The sequence below is a fragment of the Patagioenas fasciata genome, chromosome 8, assembly GCF_037038585.1.
Source record: "Patagioenas fasciata isolate bPatFas1 chromosome 8, bPatFas1.hap1, whole genome shotgun sequence".
Lineage (NCBI taxonomy): Eukaryota > Metazoa > Chordata > Aves > Columbiformes > Columbidae > Patagioenas > Patagioenas fasciata.
In genome coordinates, this window is record NC_092527.1 from 17004474 (window position 1) to 17025255 (window position 20782).

The 20782-nt window shown below is 36.3% G+C and overlaps 1 protein-coding gene across 3 annotated transcripts in view; it reads left to right on the forward strand.

Moving 5' to 3' along the window:
* The window catches only part of NRG3 (neuregulin 3), a 395896-nt gene that overhangs the window by 366427 nt on the left and 8687 nt on the right, over positions 1-20782 (forward strand). For all 3 annotated transcript variants that reach the window (XM_065843806.2, XM_071811759.1, XM_065843805.2), the window contains 3 exons: positions 4263-4389; positions 13232-13359; positions 20242-20412. In XM_065843806.2, coding sequence (XP_065699878.1) covers positions 4263-4389; positions 13232-13359; positions 20242-20412 — 426 coding nt within the window. The remainder of the gene's footprint in view (positions 1-4262; positions 4390-13231; positions 13360-20241; positions 20413-20782) is intronic.

Sequence of the window (20782 nt, forward strand, 5' to 3'; positions counted from 1 at the left end):
CCCCTTTTTAGAATTTATTTTAATGGTTAGAAAATCTGATGAGGACTACTTTTTTTTTTTCTTTTTTTTTTCTTTTAATAAAAAGACAGACATTTCTATCAGGAAAAAAAAAAAAAAGGAAATCTGAAAAGTCACCAGGCCTTTTTCCCCCTTCTCTTCCCCTCAAACTTCAGGGGTAGATTATGTATGATTTGAGGGAAGATTTGAGTTGATTCATCTTTCATCTAAACACTCCTACCTCTTATAAAGTGGAATTTTGTTTAATTTTTCTTTTGACCTGGAGTACGACAGTGATGCCAGCTGGGAGGATGCTGTGGCAGGACAGTTCCTCTCTGCAAGCTCCTTGGTTGTAGTATAAATTTTGAGCAGAGACAGCCATTTTGCCACTACATTAGAAATGTCATTATGCTTTTTAGATCTGCAGAAGAAAGAGAGAACAAGGTGTTCCTCTTCCATCTGGAAAGGCTTGGGTTTTTTTCTGATGAGGAGATATACAGAAAAGGCAGAATGGGGTAACAACTGAGCACAGTGTGAATAAAATGCCCCTCTGTTATTCAGCTGTACCCCTCTTGGTTTTCCACTGCCGTAGGGAGTGGTGGAGAGCTGTGTTGGAACAGCCGTCAGAATATCAAGACTTTGATGAGGTGGTGGGGAGAGCTGTGTCTAAAAATAATGAGTAGAAATAACGCTTCAAAGATGAACGCACAGGACAATACTTCTTCATATCTCAGCAAGAGGCGGGGGTGTTGGATTTGGTTCTTTTGCTGCATTATAAATATGATAGTTAAGATTTACTGGGAAGAGCTGAAGTTTGCTTATGCCACATCCTGGGAACTGAAGTTTGAAAAGTAATGAGAAAATGAGCACCTCCAGTTCAGTCAAGATCTTATCAAATATATGAAACAGTAATGGTAAAACACTAATCAGTCCCTAACTCCCTGGCTGTGACTCCATCTGGTGAACTGTCTAAAAATTAAATAAGTGTCTAGACTGAGTTGCATAGAGGCCACATAAAACAATATCATAACTGTGACATCAGCCAGTGTCTTAAGGGTGTAAAAAACAATAAATATAAAGTACCTCAACCCTTATGATGTTAGTTTTTAGGGAGCAGATTTTCAGGAGCCTCTTCTTCAGGCAGATCATGCTTAAGAGTTATCAAAGCATTCCTTCTGCATGGGGGATAATTCTTGAATTTAATTTGATGTATCAAAAATATAAAATGTTGCTAACTGCTACAAAAACTCTGAATGGTGCACCCTTTAAGAAAAAGGTTTCCATGAAGACACTGACCCTGACTTTGTTCATCTGGCAATTGTTTAATACCTGCTGCCAGGAATACACACTTCCCTATGCACCATTAAATTAAAAGTCCTTCTTTAAAATAAATTCAATCTGAGGAAATTTAGAATTATAATGAAACCCTGTGCCCTTCCAATTATTCCTTTCAAGGTAATCGAGAAAGTATTCTAAGTGTTATCAACAGAGGGAGAGTACAGTAATATGCTGCTCTTTATGGCTGACTTTTATAAATGACTAGTGCCTTTATTTCTGGTTGAAGTAACAATTTATTGCCAAGCATCTTTGAAGTCGAACACATAAGGCCCACTTGTTTTGAAAACAAAAATTATAAAATAAACATATTAATCAGTGAGTAAGTTTGAATTATTAATAGTTTCTAATTTTATAACTGTGCATCCAATAGTTTGGCAAAATGAATATGCACAAACCTAATATTAATGTTAGATTGCATGAACATAAAATAAAATTAATTATTAGATTGTTTCTCTCAGTAAATTACCTTCAGGAATCTCAATTTTAGTGTTAAAGATTGCAGCAGTTAAACTGAATATTCCAGTTTACTTACGTGTGTTGATAGATGTAGAAACAACTCTAAACACAAGTTTTCTAAATCAATCCAGATTAGAGTTTGAAGAACTTGCAATTTCTGTTGTTATTTTCCTGATTAAATTCTAGTAACATTTTACGTATAGGAGAGATTCCCAAAGTCTGATGCTGTGATCCTGTTTCACTGTCATCGTTTAGACTTTATATGAAGTCTCCACTCAAAAACAGTTACTAAAAAGGCTGAATGTTCCATAACCATTATGGTGACAAACATGCAAGTGGCTGTCTTTCCAATAGGGCATACATACATATATATGATTATTTCCTCAGTGTATGCAATTTAGCTGTTCAGAAAATAATTATTCATACAAACTCTAGAGTTTGTTTTATGAATTTCATGAGAAACTAAAGAGTTCATTTTGACATTTTACATGTTAAATTATTTAGTTTCATTGGTTTCAAAAATGAGTAGATATCAAAAAATATTTTTAAAAGAGATGTTTCAGAATCAACTGAGTAATTCATTTAAATTGGGACTATAATACCTCAGATTATATATCTAGTCAGATTATTCTGATACTAACTTTACAAGTTGTTTTGGCTAAGGAAGAATTTTGCAAGTTTAATAAGTTTTTGTGCTTGAGAAATTGATTCCTCACTTACTCATATTAATAAATCTTACTAATTATGAGCTCCTGACTACGCTCAAGATATGCTACTCCTATTTGTAATATGCTTACAACGTAAATTCATACTTTTTCATTTGTCATACTGTTTCAAAATAGGATGTAAATAGAAAGCATGAGAGATATTTACAGAGTCCAAGATTTATTATAGTTTATGACCCATATTCAGGAAATGTGTAATAACAAATACCTACTTCTATGCAGGTGCTTACAGCTTTCTTGAAATTAAGCAAATGCTTAAATTGTGCAGTGCTGAGTCATAACTAATGGACCCAAAGGCAGAGGAAATCTCATATATTTATTTTAATTCAGCAAAACCCATATTATTAAAATTGAATAGCTGAATCGTGATACTTCTCACTGCTTTCTTTCATATTGAGGGAGCTTCTCCTTTCTCACAGTTGCCTCCCTTGACCACTTAAGTCACTGTCTTGCACTAGACACAGACTCCACTGGAAGAAGTTAAAATGACTTTTATACTTTAGTTGGTATCAAATCCATTGGCCTGAGTCAAGTAAGATGCTATCAAACTTGATAGTGTCACAAGGTTTTCAGCAGCGAATTCATCAAAAGGTTTTCAAAATGTTGCTGTAGCTTCTTTGCTAAAATTTCAAGTTTTAGTATAGAAAGACTATATTTCCTTTATTTCTCACTGACACTTTCCTGAAATCACTTCCTTCTGAAATCTGGCTCTGTATCAGTTGCTGTCCAAAAGCTGCTGGTGGCATAACAAAGTGCTGCTGGTGAGGCCTTGACCTTGCTGGGCAGTTTCCAGGGCCTTCATATGTTCTCTGCTGGAGATGCATCTGCTGGGGAGAAAAAGGAAGAAGAGAAGGAGGGAAGGAATTAAAACAGTATTGTGGAATTATTTCTCATGATCATTTAAAAGTGATAGTCTCAGACAATGTAGCTCATCAAAAGAATGAAGACTGATAAAAGACCTTAAATATATTTTGCTAACAGTTTTTGCCCAGCCAAGATATCTGTTTGCAGAAGATTAAAAAAATATATTCAAAATAAAGTTTGCCGCTTCATGTCCTCAATCATGTACAGAACTTTAAAACTCAGTTGATTAATATAGTGTGGCAGAAACAGAAAGCTTTTATTAATGGTGTGATTATCTCCTGAATATTGCAAGTGATTCATCTAGTAGTATTCCTAGCTCTGACATAGTGGATCATAGTATAATACATCAAAAACACAGCCTCAGATACTGTACTGATTTTTTTTTTCCAGGTTTAAGCATTTAAACAAAAGCTGGTCTATACAAGATGCTGGATTATATTTGAAGTCTAATCAGCTAGCGGAAATCTTTGATTCTTTGACACTTTTTATAGCCATCAGGGACTAATGCCTGCTGTATTTACCCAAAACATCTTCGTTCCAAATCAGAGCAAAATGCTTTTTTTAATATTTAGGCCTACTTGCAAGCTATTGTTAAGTATGTAATAGATGATCTTACAAAATGCTGCACTAAAACAACTAGCATGTTATTAGAGTAATTTGAGAATAGAAGATATTTTAAACAGAAGAGCTCTTTTTTCCTTTCTTAAGCATTGCCAGAAAATGACCACTGCATTGAAATATTAGGTACTAGCAAATTAGCTCAGCTGATTAATCTAACTCGGTGAAGTTTTGAACAAGTGGAACCATGGCTATAAAAATATCATGGCTTTAGTAGCAGATAAAACTAGCACTTTCTTACATGAATTTTATTTTTCTCTGCAGGAAACAAACAAAGCAAATTCATGAACAGCTGAAAGAAACACAGAATAGGAAAACCTACAGCCTAAATGCTTCCAGCATGATGGCAAAGTCAGAGTGTATGGCACAAAGCCGAGTCCAGCTGCAAAATGTAAGTAATCCTGTCAGCTACACCACTTAATAGCCTGGCTGTGTTCCTGCTGCTGACGGCAGCACATCGCCATCTTGCCATTAGCATCTGAGCAATGGGAACAAGAATTCTCACCTCTTTCATAAAATGTTTTCTATCACGCCTGTTAATGGAAAACACTGAGCAGAGATGGGGTTTTTTTAAGTTATTTCAATGGATTCTGGTACATTTTGTTCATGTAACAGACCTTGCTGAGCCCCTTAGCTCTGCATCCACCAGGGGAAATTACTGTTATAGTTTCTGACAATATCTGAACTGATATGTATGGTTTATAGGTGAAGTGGGGGTCCTTGATCTTAAGTGATTTCAAGTCTTCCAATACTTAATGAATCTGCATGAAAGAACATAGAGATTTATCACAGTTAATTCAGAGGAAATTCAAAATCTAGAATTAAATTTACATATGTAAACTGGTGCCCAAGGGAACATTGTGCAGATGGTCTTATGTTACCGGGTCTTGAGTTAAAGGAATTTTTGATACCAGAAAGAGATTAGTTTGTTCAAACTTAATTTGAAATTCATTTATTCTTTTTCTGTATATATGTAAGCTAATACAATCCCCCAATCATGAAATAAAGTGTATTTGAAGTATGGAACTTGAAGATGACCAATTTATTTAGCCCTGGATGCAAGGTATTTTCCAGTTCATGTCAGTCCCTTCCCCTGGTCATACACATTTAGTGCTGTCTTATTTTGAACACAGTTTTTGGAACCAATGAGAGGGATCCTGGTAGCAATATAATATGAAATCATAAAATATGTATTGAAGGCTTTCTAAATGCTTAACTCTTAAAAAATAATTAATTAATTAATTAATTAATTAAATAAATAAATAAATATTAGCTTTGCTTAAAGGGTTGACTGCCTTATTTGCCAGAGTCCGTCAAAATAATGAGGGTTTAGCAAAAGTGAGCACTCATGCCCACAGATGTCTCAACTCCTGGTTTACATCCACTTAGTGTAGAAATAAGTGTAGAAGTGTAAGCCCTTTTAACCAATTCAGACTAAGCAGAGCCTCTATGCTATGACAGAGGCATTGTCAGAGCATTACTTATGTTCACTAAAAGTTTTGTTTTATGGGAGTCATGATATGTTTTATAGTTCATGAAAAATATGCTCCACTAAATTGACATAATCACAGTTCAGGGAACCTTGTACAATTCTTTGTTTCACTTTCAGTTCATTCTGTTATATTTTACTTTTAGCCCCTAAAAAAATCTGTTGGGATTGTTGTTGGGTTGTAATGATGATAACAAAAGGTAAAGAGCTTTTGTGATCCTTTTGTTCTAACACATAAATTAGTCTTGGTTAATGCTAAGAATATGTTCTTTGCCTTTTTCTCTCCGTAATTCAGTGCAATATTTTGTCAACCCATCATCATGATGAACTATTTGATGCCTTCTGAGCAGCTGACAAACACATCAACAGCTTTATTTAAGTCTTTTTTCTTTTACAATAACAATAAACATAATGGATGAAGTAAGTTTGTAGGTTCCAGATGTTAAAGATTGAAAAGCATTATTATTATTTATTACTTTGATCCAAATTTGCTTTTCAACTTTTAATACTGTTCGGGCTGGCATTATCAGTGCTTGTAATTAATGCACCATTTTCTTGTTCTTGTGGCTGCTTGCAAGGCAGCTGTTTTCTCCTTGACATTAATGCATTTTCCCTTTGGGAGCAAAGATACTAAGGAAGAAAAAACAGAATGACCTTGTGCAGGATGTAGCGTAACAGTGGAGGCAAATAATGGTTTCTATTGTTAGCATGATTTTAGTGCAGGAATACATGTAGGAAGTCCATGAAATATTTACAAAACTTGGCTGGTATGGGGGGGGGGGGGGCGGGGAAGAAGGGCAGAGTGTATGGCGAGACAACAGAAATTTGAAATGGTATTTTGTAGGAATGGCTGCGCAGGTCCCCATCAGAGACCAGGGATCTGCCCGGCATGTGTCTGCTGGGCAGGACGGGGACAGGCAGTGGTGCTGGGAGGAGAAACTGGGCTGCTTACTCCTGTGGCTGTGCTGTGCCTGCCTGCCGGTCCCTGCCTGGGTGTCACCTCCCTGCAACTCCCTTCTGCAGCTCCCACCACATGGATCTGGGGAGAAATCTTAGTTATCTTCATTTCCTGGAGAGAATATAAATTAAGGTGGTTATTTTCTGGAGACCAGTTCTCCAGACTGGGGTTTTGGTTTACGCAGTCCTGGAAGCGTTTTTCTACTCCATGTGCTCCTCTCACGCGGGAAACTGTCTTGATTGTATGCCACTGTTCTCTCTCTGAAAGATTCTCCCATGTTTTTCTCCTGCTTATTCAGAATGGACCCGACGATGTTCTCAGGTTTTTCACTCTGCTTTTTCTTCTTCTGTAGTGAAGAATATGGTATTGTAGCCCTGAGAATAGTTGCAGAAGGTTCCTTGTTCTTGATGACTATTCTAATAATGTCTATTCCGAAAGAGCCATCACATTTAGACTCGGAGGTTGGTACAGTTAGTGATGGATTCATAGATCTTTCCAAATGCTGTGCTGCTCTAGAAAGAGGTTTTGCCTATTTCGCAAGACTAAGGGTATAGCAGAGAGGGTTTCAAATAGTTTCTGACTTTAAAGAGCTTGACCAGTCTTAGTGAAGTACTTTTTCTCCTCATCATTCCTTTTTCCTCATTTTAGCCTTGACTGGATTTTCAAAGCCAACTTTGAACTTTTTTAAAAATAAAAGACGCCATGTAAATGTATAAAAATTAATGTTAACAGAAAACCCCACACATTTCATTTTTGAATCAAATATTAAAATTCATTACAAATTTGCATTTTATTCTAGCCTAACTCATTATACTTGCAGCTGTTTGCATTACTGCAGAAGGAAAAGAAAAGGACTTCAGACCTTGATCCCCATGATATACCATTTCCATGCCAATTAAAGCTTCTTTACAGTACTGTGATTATGAAAACCATATACAAGTTTAAAAGCTCTGAATGCTTTTAAACCACTCTCCATTTGCATCAGAATTTTTCTGCTGCATCCTGCACTATGGATGCATTCAATTTCAAAAGGCAGGGTTTAAGCAAAGGATTTAAAGTGTTGGACCTTCCCTCAAGTTCATTAAACATCCATGTGGCAGGATTGCCCTTTCAGATGTGGATATTCAAGTTAAGTGACAAGATATTCAGAAATACACAGAGCTGGCAAATTGAAAAATGTCAGCTTTTTAGAACTCCATTTCAGAAGCTGTACTCTTTGGGGGTTTTGCTCTCTCTGGTCAGGAGGACAAGCAAAAGTGAAGAAGAATGGCCACATCCCAGCATCGTATGTGTCAGGTACCACAGTTAGGAATTTTAGAGCCTTCAGTGTTAGATCTGTTGGATAGTCCCTGCTACAATGAGTTATAGACACTGCTTTATACTCCTCCTCATTGTTCTTATTTTGAAAGCATTCCCAGAAAGCTTCTGAAGAGCTGAAAACATAAGAACTGGTAAAGGTCTGCAGCAATTGTACTTGAAGAACTCTGGTAAATACTAGCCAGTTAAATTGTTTACTCAGATTTTTGGATCCTTTAAAAAATATTCTAAATGGATGATGTCAGCATACAGCCGTGTAATAAAGCTGGGAAAGAACACATCCATCTGGCATGCAGCAAAGAACAGATTTGCTGCAACAATCAGGGACTTAAACTAAGCTCCAGGTGGAGTGCCATGCCTCAGCAAAGTGTGAAGTGAACTGCAGGCCGTGCCAGCTCTTAACAATATAGTTATCCTTAACTAAAAGAACTACTGCAAGTGCATTTGCATCAAACAACTGGCACTGAGATACCACCCAAATAATACAGTGTAAATATGAATTAAACAGAAGGTGTTTGTGGAGTTTGGGTCTGCTCTTCCATCAATTATAAGCATCGGGAAATAGTCAAGAAAAGATTTAGCCCTTTCTAAAGCTATGCAACTACTCTTCAACATAAACACATGCAAACTCACCTACCTTGGCAAGCCCTAAGGTTGAGGAAGAACACAAGGAGAGCTAAAATGTAGATGCCTCCCTGTCATTTGCTATATTAGAGGGAATAAAGCTTTTTTATTTGTATTGACAGTATTTTGAAATATCACACTCAAATGCATTATACCTCCTCCACCCCCTTCCTCTTAGATTAGCTTAGATTTTGTCAGGGCAGCTGTATTCTCTCAGAACTCCTGCTGCTCGTAGCTGATAATTGTGTTCACCTATGCTGAGTCTATTTCTCTCGATATTGATTCTGTTAGTTTCTTAGGGATACAAATTAGATGAAAAATAGTGTATACTGTAAGCAGGATTTATAACTAACTGTTTGAACACAGCTGCCAGTATTTTTCCTGATTCTCCGTCAAGTCTACTGCTTTTCCCAAATATTCTGGCAGCAACAACCTAATTTCTTGCTTGGTTTTCTAGCATCTTGTATTTAGATACTGATGCAGTGGTAATCTCATTATAATTCTCCAGTCAGGAAGAGATAGATGTGTCAGTTTTTAATATGGGATCTTTGAGGTACACAGGAGACTCAGATTTATTTCATCTAATTCATGAAACTCAGGACTTCCTAGTATTACTTACCCCTTCCCAAAGAGATATCTAATGAGTGTGCTCCCCAAGACTGCAGCAAACAGTTCAATGTCCTCATAGACAAAAGGAAGTAAACCATCATTCTCAGCTGCCTCTCTTAGAAAGACAAGTGCTCTTTGCACCCTCCTACACTGTGCAAGGGCCAAGAGGAGATGGTGTGGCCCCTCTTCTGTTCTTCTGTAGTTTGCCCGCCTTCATAAGTCTTAATCATGATCCTGATTACTAGCTCTTTTTTCCAGCTTGGCTACAGTGTTTCTTTAAATTATCATAACTTGTCAAATAGGTTAAAAAAAAAAAAAAAAAGTTATTCCCTTAGTGATTCTGAAAGTTGTCGTGGTTGTTTAAAGTGGCCTTTTTCACCCTTGTGGATTTTCATACCTTCTCACATGGTACTAAGTGGATCTATTAATTCCCCATCACTTTCCCTCTGAGGAGGTTAAAGTGCTTTTCATGCTGTAGTGTGTGGTTTCACTTTTCACTACACTTATTTCTAGTAACTTGAGATCACTAGCTCCAGGTTTCTGATATTCTTATAATAAGGAGGAAAAAAATGCTCTTTTTGTGTCTTGTTGCTTTTTGTTGATAGCAGTAGAAAATAAATTATTTTTAGTCACTGTGATAGAAATGCAATTAATATATGTTAAGCAATAGAGACACTTAAGTCTTTCAAAATATTATTGTGTAGTTTTGCCTGAGCCATTATGTGATATATCAGCTAAGATCAAGAGCAAATTTCCTGTTTCTGTATCTCAGGACTTACCTGCCAGAAGAGACAAACTTGAGTTTACTGGTCTCTGTCTAGAGCTAGTGTTGGCAATAAAATGTATAGAGCATACGGGATCAGCTGTAAAGACATTAAATGTACCACCTGACATGTTTTTGTGTAAGGTCAGCTCACCCAGTAAAATCATTGTCTCTTTACCTCCTTGAGGCAGCCTCTCCGAATGCAATTTGAAGCTGGCCATTCTGCCTTCTCAGTCCTTTTTGAAATGGGATCCCCACATCACCCCTCTTCCAGTGTCACATGTGTTTCTGGACCTTTTATTATTGCTATTTTGGAAAAATCGTTGAGGAGGAAGAGCTAAGAAAAGCTGGCGGAAGGGATGGGTGTTTTGTTTTGCATAGCACTAGGACAAGAGTGTCAAGCTATTCTGTAGCTCTTGAGTGACATTTGCTATCCATGGATCCCACATTTTAGAATAAAGTATACAAGGCATGGAGCAGGGGAATTACGTGCTCATGTTCGTATGGTAGGTTAGTGGCAGAGGCTGATTTCTGGTCACCTGGCCCAGGCTGCCTTTGCAGATTTTCTGAGCATTAACTAGCAGGGGGTGAAATTTTATTGTCAAAGAGCTGAGTAATTGTACATAACAGATTATTTTCTCCATGAAACCATGAAAAATTGAAAATGTGCAAAATGGTTTATTTTTAAATGCTATCATTATTCTTTAATTTATTTAGCCATATGCATCAGTGTTTCTCAGTAATTGCTCAAACAAGCACAAATAATTAAGCAAGAAGACAATAAACCATAAATAATAATAATAATAGTAATACAGATAAGCTTTCAGTGATGCTTTCACTCCACTGAAACAGTCCTTTGAAAGTGTTTCACAGCTTGTTCTCCAGCATGGCTGAGTACTCCCCAGATCACAACAGTCAGAGGGTTCCGCAGAGCTCAGCCCAAGCGAGAACTGAGCTGTGGAAGCAGCAGGATGTACTCACATGGTGTGAACTGTAAAGTTGTCATATGCAGGGACAGGAGTTGAACTCGATGATCCTTGTGGGTCCCTTCCAACTCAGGACATTCTATGATTCTATTGGGCTACAGGTGACGAGTGATCCTGTACCCTACCTCTGGGAGTGCCAACTTGTACTGCTGTAAACTCCCCACAGAAATCTGAAGATATTTTTCTCCAGAGATAACCTCAGAGAATGGGTGTGGCACTTATGGTTGAGCTAAAGGAGAATAAACGCAACTGTGTTTACACCTGTTAAAATATATCGAAATAAGCTCAATTACATTGTTCAAATTCTCTGTATATTCACACTCTCAATTGAAATTGTGATTCACATTTTCATTGTAATTAATGTTATGGCTGTTATAGTAAGCGCTAAGTGGTGCATCTGAAAATTGCATAAAAGAAATGTTCGGGTAGGGGAAGAAAAATATCCTTTGTAGGCTGTGCCTGAGTTGTGTTGGCTGTTGGACTTTCGCTATAGTTTGCTAGTTAGCATCAGAGCAGGTTCTGGGGGTCCTGACTTTCCTCAGTTGTGATGAGGAAAAACTCTGTACACCAGAGTCTGTACTCCAGTCTACATCCACCTTAAGCATGGATATTGTAAAATTTCTAATTACCATTCCTTATTCAGTTCACGCTCATGGCCTCATAAGCCATTCAGACCTTCAGTTTTTTATCAGGAGCAAAGACAGAAAAAGGACAGAAATACCTTTCTGGCACTAGCCACCCATCCTTTACATATCTCAAATTGATTTATTCAGGTCAGAAATCAAAGACAGTTTTATTTCTGTAGCTGGCAGGATAACTATTAAAGTTTAAAACCTTCACAGACATGAGTATCTTAAAAATCATACTTCTGTCTAAATATTTTATCTACAACATTCGCAAGTGACAACTAAGATCATGATAACTGAAAGAAATGAGAGTGGAATATGTTTCTTATTATTATTTCAGTTGTGTTTACTTCATACATGAAGCAACATTTTGCATATTGTCACTTGCATAGCTTTGCATTTTGAAGCACATAAGTAGTGATTTTGGCTCTGTTTGTGTGGCAGTTTCACAGACCAGAAAGAGGCATAAGAGCACTGGAAAAAAAATTGAAGATCTGTTATTTTATCTATAGATATTGGGCATAAGAAGTCTGAATAGATGGACTAAAATTGCATGTAGTCCATTTTTAAGAGAGTGAGAATCAGAAAATAATTCTGTTTTTTTAAATGTGTTATTGGTATTTTGTTAGACAACAAAATAATTATGAAAAATAATTGTACTTTGAAAAAATCTTACTATCTTGCTACAAATGTTTATGCTATTGTATCATAACATGGCATTTTTACCACTGTTGTTGTTGTTGTTGTTATTATTATTGTGTATATTAAGTATATTATAATAATAATAATAATAATAATAATAATTCATATTTTATTTCTAAATTATTTAATCATGTAGTAGCTTCCACAATACAAGTTTATTGTAAAGATAACATGGATATCTAGGTATCTAGTACTAAAAATACAAACTCAATACAGAAAGAAATGGGTTAAAAAAAAATAGAGCAATAAGTTTTAGTGCATGTCATATTAATGTGACATAAAAAAATCTGCAAAGTGCAGATTTTTCATAGCTGAGTGGAAATGTGGGTTAACCTCTCATATCTAAGATACATTGCACCATAGCCACTAGCAACATTTATTCTTCTTCCAAACCGAAATGCAACTTTTTCATACTTCATTTTTCTGGCTCCATTCAGGATCAAAGACACATTTTTTGCTGAAATTCCAGTTGAATCACAAAGCAAGAAGTAGGAAATCTGTTCTTGTTCATAGCCAGTGTCTGCTTTACAGACCTTTGTGTCTCACTATGTGCCCAGAGACTGCCCTACGCCTACAGCTGTCACAAGAAAAATTATGTTTACACTGTTGTTGCTAGTACAGATACTCACAGGTCAAAAGTTTCAGACTTGTTCAGAAGAGATGTCTGGCTCTGTGGGTAGGATTCAAATATTTTTCTTGCTTACTCAGTGCTATGAATGCTGTTTCAGTTCCGTTTTCATAAGCACACATGCTGATAAAAGCAGTGTTTAACTGAAATCACCAAAGGACCCAAGAATGTGCTGACCATCCTCTGAGATATGTTTCATGATCTCAGTCCCTGCATGGACAGTCACAAAACCAGGCTTTTATTCAAAGAGATCAGTGTTCCCTCTTATTATGGGTAGATCAGTTAGTAATTTTGCTGCTAATGCAGATTTTAGCATTTTGATGTGGATAAGGTAATGGGGATAATGGGTACCAGTACTTTCTGCTATGTAAGCAACAGTGAATGAATGTATTACTTGTAATGCCTGATTTTAATTTAAAAATTAGTTAGACCACTTCTTCATGCACTCCAATATGAATTCTGATTGAATAGTATCAACAATGTCCTTGTTTGCCTTTTGTGTATTAATTGATTTTATTCTCTCTGTCACAGTATTCAAAACCAGATAGGCATCCTGGGCCTGTTCTGGACAAAGTTATGGAGTCTAGTTTTTCAGGCCCTCAGTCTTTCCCAGAGGCCTTGTCTCCCGACAGAGGAACCCAGCCCATCAAGCAACACAGGTAAGCAAACGGCTTTCTGATGGGAGATGTGGCCAACTGCCAAGGGATGTCACCAAACTGCGGATACATGTGCAGGGTTATTGTGAGCTGTGACTAGGAGGGATGCTGAATGACGTGGTACCAACAGAGCCTCAACTGACTCATTAAGCAGATGTCCAAGAGTTTTCTTAGCTGCAGACATAAAAGACAATAACAATGCTCCCCAACTTTATCCGCGTCTTGTGAAAGTCCTAGAGGAAGCATTAAAAGACACCACCCAAGCTGTAGACACAGATCAGGGAATGAAACAACTGTAGTTTGAGAAACCATTAAAAACAAGACTTGTTCATGAAGTTAATGACTCATTTGCTGCAGAAAGACATGCTTGCAAATTTCCAGCCTTTCTCACTCTTTCTTACAACAGCTAATACTTATTTATGAACACATTGTGGCCTTTGAAAACTAGTTTTTAAAAAGTTTGGATGGTTATTTCCAAGAGGAAAAAAAAAGATATAAAAGTCACCTGTCATTGCATAGCGTTTGGATTAGAACTCTGCTTATGGCCTTTTTTGGATAAAAAAGAGTACAGATGCTTCATTACGGGACTAGAAACCAAACTCATGTCTGGTGTGAACAATAGTGGTGCTGGAATGGCAATGGTAATGTCTGTTCCAGAGCACAGAGAGAGAAAAAAAAAAGGATGAGAAAAATTAGTTCAAAAAAAAAATTAGGTAGATAATCTGCACAGGAAGACTTATTAATTAAAAGGATTTTTTTTTTTAATTATTAAAAAAAGTCTGGGGTTGCCTGAGGTTATGATCTAGCTTCTGTAGTATTTTGTGCTTTTTCATTGCATTTCCCTAGTCAACTACATGTTCCTTCTTTTTTGATTTAGTGTTTTGATTAACCTACCAAAGTGCAGCATATGAGCCAGGAAGGGATATTTGGGTCCCATCTACTTTCACCTTACTTAAACCTTTAATTTGGTATGAAAAAATGCCAGCTATCATGTCAGATCCATTTCTTAGGGCTTATTCGTTATTACACAGAGATTTTCAAAACATGCTTAATTATTTTACAGAACATAAATGAAGTATGGAACTGCTGCCCAGAGTGCTTTCCACTGATGTTCTGGGGGAAATTTATCTCCATTTAGTCAAAAGGTGAAGTTTAGAAAAGACACAGTGACATTTCCTTACCTTTAATAGCATGATTACAATATCCAAGCTTGAAATATTTTAGGTGCTGTGCCGTGACATTAACCAAGCTTAAAAATGTGGAAATAAAGACTGAAAATATTTCTTCTGTTTATGAATACCATTTAAAATAAAAGCTGAATTACTCTCTGGATTCCCTGTTTTCCATAGGGAAGTTATAGAATAAGCCGCACTGAATTTACAGTGATCCAATACAGTATCCCAGATTGCTTATCTTAACACCTTTGCACACAAAATCTCTCTTTTCCAGGAAAAACAAACAAAAACCAAAAAACAAGTGCCATATTATTTGCAGATGTCAAGCGCTGGACTATCTTAAGACTCCTTGCTTCAGAACTGTTATAAGATATGAAATGTCTAGCTTAGTTTTAAATTATTATTTTTGTAGTTTTAAAACTTATGATTTATTATACAAGGCCCTTGCTTTGTAAAACATGCAACAGACTTGACCATTTCAGACTTAGAAGGCTGTCTTTAATTTATGCACCCTGTGACAGCTTCCTAATTTACTCGATTTCTCTAGTTTCTAAGTAGTGTCCAGTGTGGCCAAATTGTCAAATGTGGCCAAAGGAGTAAAGTTCTTTTTTTTACTGGGATACATTTTGTCTAAGCATCTCCAAACCTCACATGAGCCTGGAAAAAATACAACAGCTCTGCAGGTTCTCTGTTTTATGCTGTTATTGAACTACATTATTGTTTTATTTCTGCTTGCTACAGAATTATTTTGTCCTGTGTCCAGACCTGTTTTCACTGCTAGTGTTTTCAAGGGCACTAATGATAGGTGATTATTTCTTCAGATCAGGAGCTGTCTGTTTCTAGTTCCTAAAACCAATAAAATTTTGGCCTGGCAGTAAGACTGTCATGGTAGGGAATCATTTGAGGCTGCTGAAATTTGACTGACCAAGATCACTTAGTTCATTCAGACTACTAGATAATAGCAGTTTTCTGTCTCTACTGACCTCAGCTGCATTCAAAGAATTACTGCAGAGACTGAGCTGAAAATTTGAATATCCACCAAATCCTACTCCTGAAATATTTCACCTGTATTATGCACTGTTATTACAGTTGAAGAATTATATATCATCTACTTGTATATGTAAAACAACTTTTAGTACTGCCAGAACTGGAAAGTAACAAATAAGTTTAATCAGTAAACTTCCTGTAAAGCATACAATGTGCTCGAAGATTTGTCTCACATTATCTGTCTTAATTTCTAACAGAGAGAAACAAATCAGAGGTTTTTTTAATTATGGGATTGAGCTGTGATCCCTCTGAATAGCAGTTTGCTTGGTAATTAGTCATCCTGACTTTGATTCATTGATTCAGTCATCATTGATTTCAAAGAATACCATGATGAAAGCCAAACACAGAGGCTTTCAGCCTAGAGCAATTGTATTGTCTTACAAGAATGCCAAAATAAGATTAACTTACTCTAAAATAAGTTGTGTGTTTGCATTTTTTATGAACTTTTAACACCGTGGAAAGCAGCGCAAAACCATTTTTTTAATTTAGTAAGCATTTTACTTTTTATGTTTCAAATAGAATTGATTCAGTTTAAATTAAAAGAAAGCAAATTAAAGCTATTCTGTAAATAAGGCAATTGAATGTCAAAGAACAAGTATTGATAAACTAGAGCAACTAAGAATGTAAAGGCAGAGGAAATCTGAAAGGGGGAAAATATAAAGAATTTTATATTTTCCCAAGGAAATAACATTGTTTTCTGGAGAAATTTACTAAAAAGAATGCCTAAAGAGAGTGGGGTGGAGGGGAAGAAACAAACTATATAACGGAGGGCAAGAAGTCATGCTTGACGTGAACATTTGCAGAAGACATTGAGAATTAAGAATTAATGGTAATACTGAAGGCCAGTAATTGTTCTTGCTGTATAAAGGAGTACTATACAGGAAGAAGCAAAGCTGATGTTGGAACAGAGATAATATAATATATTGAGCAGCTAGGGCAATCCTGAATGAATGTATTTTTCAGTTAGGATGATTATTTGAGGACAAAGGTAGAATAGAAATAGAATTACATGTATGAAAATAGACATTACTACAGTCAAAGTGGAAGTAAAATGCAGAAATCAAAGTCATCAGGTCAAGATGGTCCATTTAATCTTGATCAGAGAAGTCTGGAAGGAGAACCGGCTCATGAAATTTCAAATCTGGTAGCAAAATCTATCAAAATGGGATTGTGCCATGTGATGATGGAGTAGCATATGTCAAGTGTTTAGGAAGAGGAACAATTTATCAAAGGAACTGAAGACCTGTTCTATTGAATTAGACTAGTCAAGGCTTTAGGACAAAAGTGGGCAAAACAGATTCATTGTGTAGTTGTAAAAAAAGGCTAAAAATTATCATGAGGTTTACCAGCAGCAGTTCCTGTGACACTACACTGATGACTTTCTTTGCATTTGGTGTAGATGAGCTAGATCTCTGCACAACCTCGGTCAACAATTGATTTCTGGTCACATGTGTCTAATGCCTTTAATGGGAGATCCCATCTAAAGTTCTAACTCTTTGTTAATGCTCTTTCTTTGTTAATGCTTTTCCTGTTCCTGTTGACAAAGTTACTTCTGAATGTGTTCATAATGTGATGTACAATCAATTTTGTTTAGTAATTAACTAAAAAGTAGTACAGGAGGATTTGCAAAGTTATTGTAAATTCACTGCAGGTTTTTTCCTCTTTATGAGCAGTGTTAAGGAAAATTCAAATGCAGTTAACTGTGCTTGGGAGTTGTGTATGTGCCTTGAGAATAAGAATACTCCACTTGCTGAGACAGACTTTGTTTTTACTCAGTTGCTCAACCTGAAGAAAATGTTCATACAAAAGAATTTGCAACAGTGAGTGCCAGGTTCTTAAGCAACTTTAGAGATGGTTGAACTGCTTTCATACTATTAATTCGTGCTTTTTCATTGCATTTCCCGCTAGTTTATGTATTACCTGTAAACCAGTTCAAAGATATTCTGCTTTTTGTTGTTCTGGAGTAATTGATTAATAGATTTTAAAGACTTCTTTGCTACAGCTTTCCTTATTGATCTGTTTTATTGAACAGCTCAGTTATGTGGGCTGAGTTCTTTTACCTAGTTAGACTGGAGTACAGGAAGGAAGAAACCATATTGATGGCAAAAGGAAAGCAAATTCCCTGAAAAAAACTGAAAGGCATTATTTACCTCAGAGAGAGGAACACTTCACATGAGCAGCAGAGCAGAAGCCTGAGAGGGACTGTATTCACATTTTTGTAGGAAGAGTTTGTTGATGTTTACAGCCATTTTGTGAAAAAGAACTAACTTTTTAATGTTGGAGTTACTTTTTCTTAGAATTTCTAGCAAAAATTGTTACTATCTTGTCTTTGGTTCTTCAAGCAATGAGAGTTATCCTGCAACTTGCAGCTGTACCATCTGTAAACATTTCCTTGTCCATCTTAGTAAGTTTGTCTTGTCCATGACCACAAATTATTTTGTTGATTTTCCCCTCCGTTTATTCTGTAAGAAATGCCGAAAACATAAGAACCTCACATTAGCAACAAATCAGTTGCTTAATCTCTGTCGGAGTTGGAGCCGCTGCAGTTGCAGGAAGATGTTGGCATGTGCCAGATCCCTTTGGTCTAATCAGCCTTTACCAGCCTGAGCATCCCATGTTAGCAACGAAAATTTCAGTGCAAGTTGAAGGAAGTTCACATAGGGCATTTATATGCATCTTTGCTGCAGTTTATTCTAATTATCTCAGGTTTACCTGGATGTGCTATAATTACGTCTGTTATAAACACAGAGCTTTTGAGATTTTGCATGTGCCTGTTATTAGATGGGAGACCACATGCTGCCATCCAACAAGGAAGAGGCACAAGAGCATTAAACCAAGCACAATCAAACACTACCTTTCTACTTTCAAATATTTGCAACCAGCCTAAAGTCTGTTAAGTTAATCAGTTTGTTGACTTTTCTAGTGCATTGATGAATATATTTCAATCAATAAAAACTCCTGAAATTCATTATCAATCATGAATTATTCATTCAGCTGCAATAATCTCAGACTCTCCTGAGCAGAAATTGTGAATTGCTTTGTGATGTGGTAGTTCTATTTTACAGAATATGAACTGTAAATTACAACTTGAACTCAGCCTTCAGGATTGAAAAGCCAGTGTTCAAGTCCAACATTTTAAATTTTTTTTTAGAAAAGTGTTTTCACAGCATCCTTAATAGCCAAGGAAAAAATCTATTTCAGGAAGCATCGGAAATCCTTGAGGGAGTGGTATTGCTATGGGTTATTGATCTTTTCAATTTAAAAGCACCAAGAACGTAAAAGTGTGGAAGAGAACAGAGCACAGACCATGATGGAACATTGCTAGCTTGAGCAGGATAGAGACTATTGAATTTTTCTAATGTTTTGACTTTGAGGAGAAAAGTTCAGTTATAATGGAAATGTATGCTCTGAGAGAATTTGTCCAACATCCTTGGTCCAAGCAAGAATTGCCTTGGGAGTAGATGTGGCCATAACTATAATAAATTTCTCACTAGGTATAAAATGCAGATTGCTTTTAAATCACATAATAATAGGAAAAAAGAAGCAAACTTATCAAAAGTCTTTTGCATAGCTGAATTGTATCAGTGGCTGAAATTATTCATGTAACCAAGAATAAGGGTTCTTAAAATGCATCTACAAAATCTATATTAAAATATCATTAAGGGTGTGACAGAATATCAGGTAATACACATTTCTGAGACCCAGGAGATGTCAAGAGAAATAGGAATAGCTGGAAAATGAATAGGCAGTCATTCTGTGCCATACTGTGACCTGTTGACAGTAGAAATAGATTATGCCTCACCTTAATTCTGTGTTCCCTTATTTTTGCATTAACAGCAGTTGAATTTATGGTTAATATACCAGAACTATGTGGATTCTAGATATGTTCTAATTCCTGTGTAAAATGGGAAAAATCCAATCTCCTTCCAAAACACTTCAAAAACCTTGTTTACAAAAGCAATTTTCTGAAATAAGTAGAATAATATTACTTGTTTGTATCGTATTCAGTTTTGTATTATATATCATATAAAGAAACAACATGGTATTTATCTCTGTAGAAAGAAGAAAATAATGAATGTACATAACACAGGAATAAAACAATATAGAAAAAAATCTTGTTCAATAGGGTGAAAACTTGTGTCATAGGTATTTTCTTCAAGCTGCAGTTCATAAGCTTCACTAAGATTCTTCACTTATATTTTTTCCCAATTTAATCTTGTTGTATCAGGAAGCAGGACTCTGTAGGCTGATTGATGACACAGTAGGCTTTAAATCTAAGATTGGATTTTGAGCTCAGCTGTAGGTATGATGGAGATGTACTGTTTATTTATACTGTCTGAGGAGTCAACTCTGTATAGCAGGATTATGGTATTCAGTACGGAAAAAGGAAGCATCCTTCATCAAGTACAAGAAAATATTTAGTATACCAGGTAGTTATTTTCATTCCTAGAAGTGAGGTGATGTATTAAATACGGCATAAACAGCAGCTAACTATGGATTATAGTACTACATTTCTACAGAGAATTTCTACTGACGTCATAGACAGTCACAGCAAAATTTATAGAAACAATAATCCACCCGTTATTAATCTTGAATCTTTACTTCACAGAAGTTTACTCTTCTGCTGTGATAATTTTTACTGTACTCTTGCTGTTATTCCTAGAAGTCTCTCTTCATGCTGCAGCCCAGGACAAAAAAGTGGGATGCTACATAGAAATGCCTTTCGGAGGACTCCTCCCTTGCCTCGGGGTAGGTTCAATGGAATTACAGGACCAGCATATCAGCAGCTAGAAGAGTCAAGGATCACAGACCAGGACACAATACCTTGTCACGGGTAAGTAATAACGTAACTGAAGTGAGCCAGTTTGTGAGCGGCTGCTGTCGTGGTAACATACTTTGCCATTACAGTCCTTCTAACTTTATGGTAGTGTACTGTGGATCCAGGCTTTGTAGTACTGAAAGCAGAAGAATATTTTCAGCGTACTGGCTCTTTGAAGGTAATTTGGTTTTGTTTGCCAGACTGCTCTTTTTAAGCCTTTCAAAGGCTGTAGAAGGAGTGATCAGAACAAACTGTAAGCGATTGGCAGCGTTACTCTTTATAACTAATGCCATGACGTGCAGTTCTAGTAACTTTTGTGTAACATTTTTTTTTCCATCAGCACTGAGCAAAGAATAGAAAATAATTCAGAAGTCCAGCTTTCATG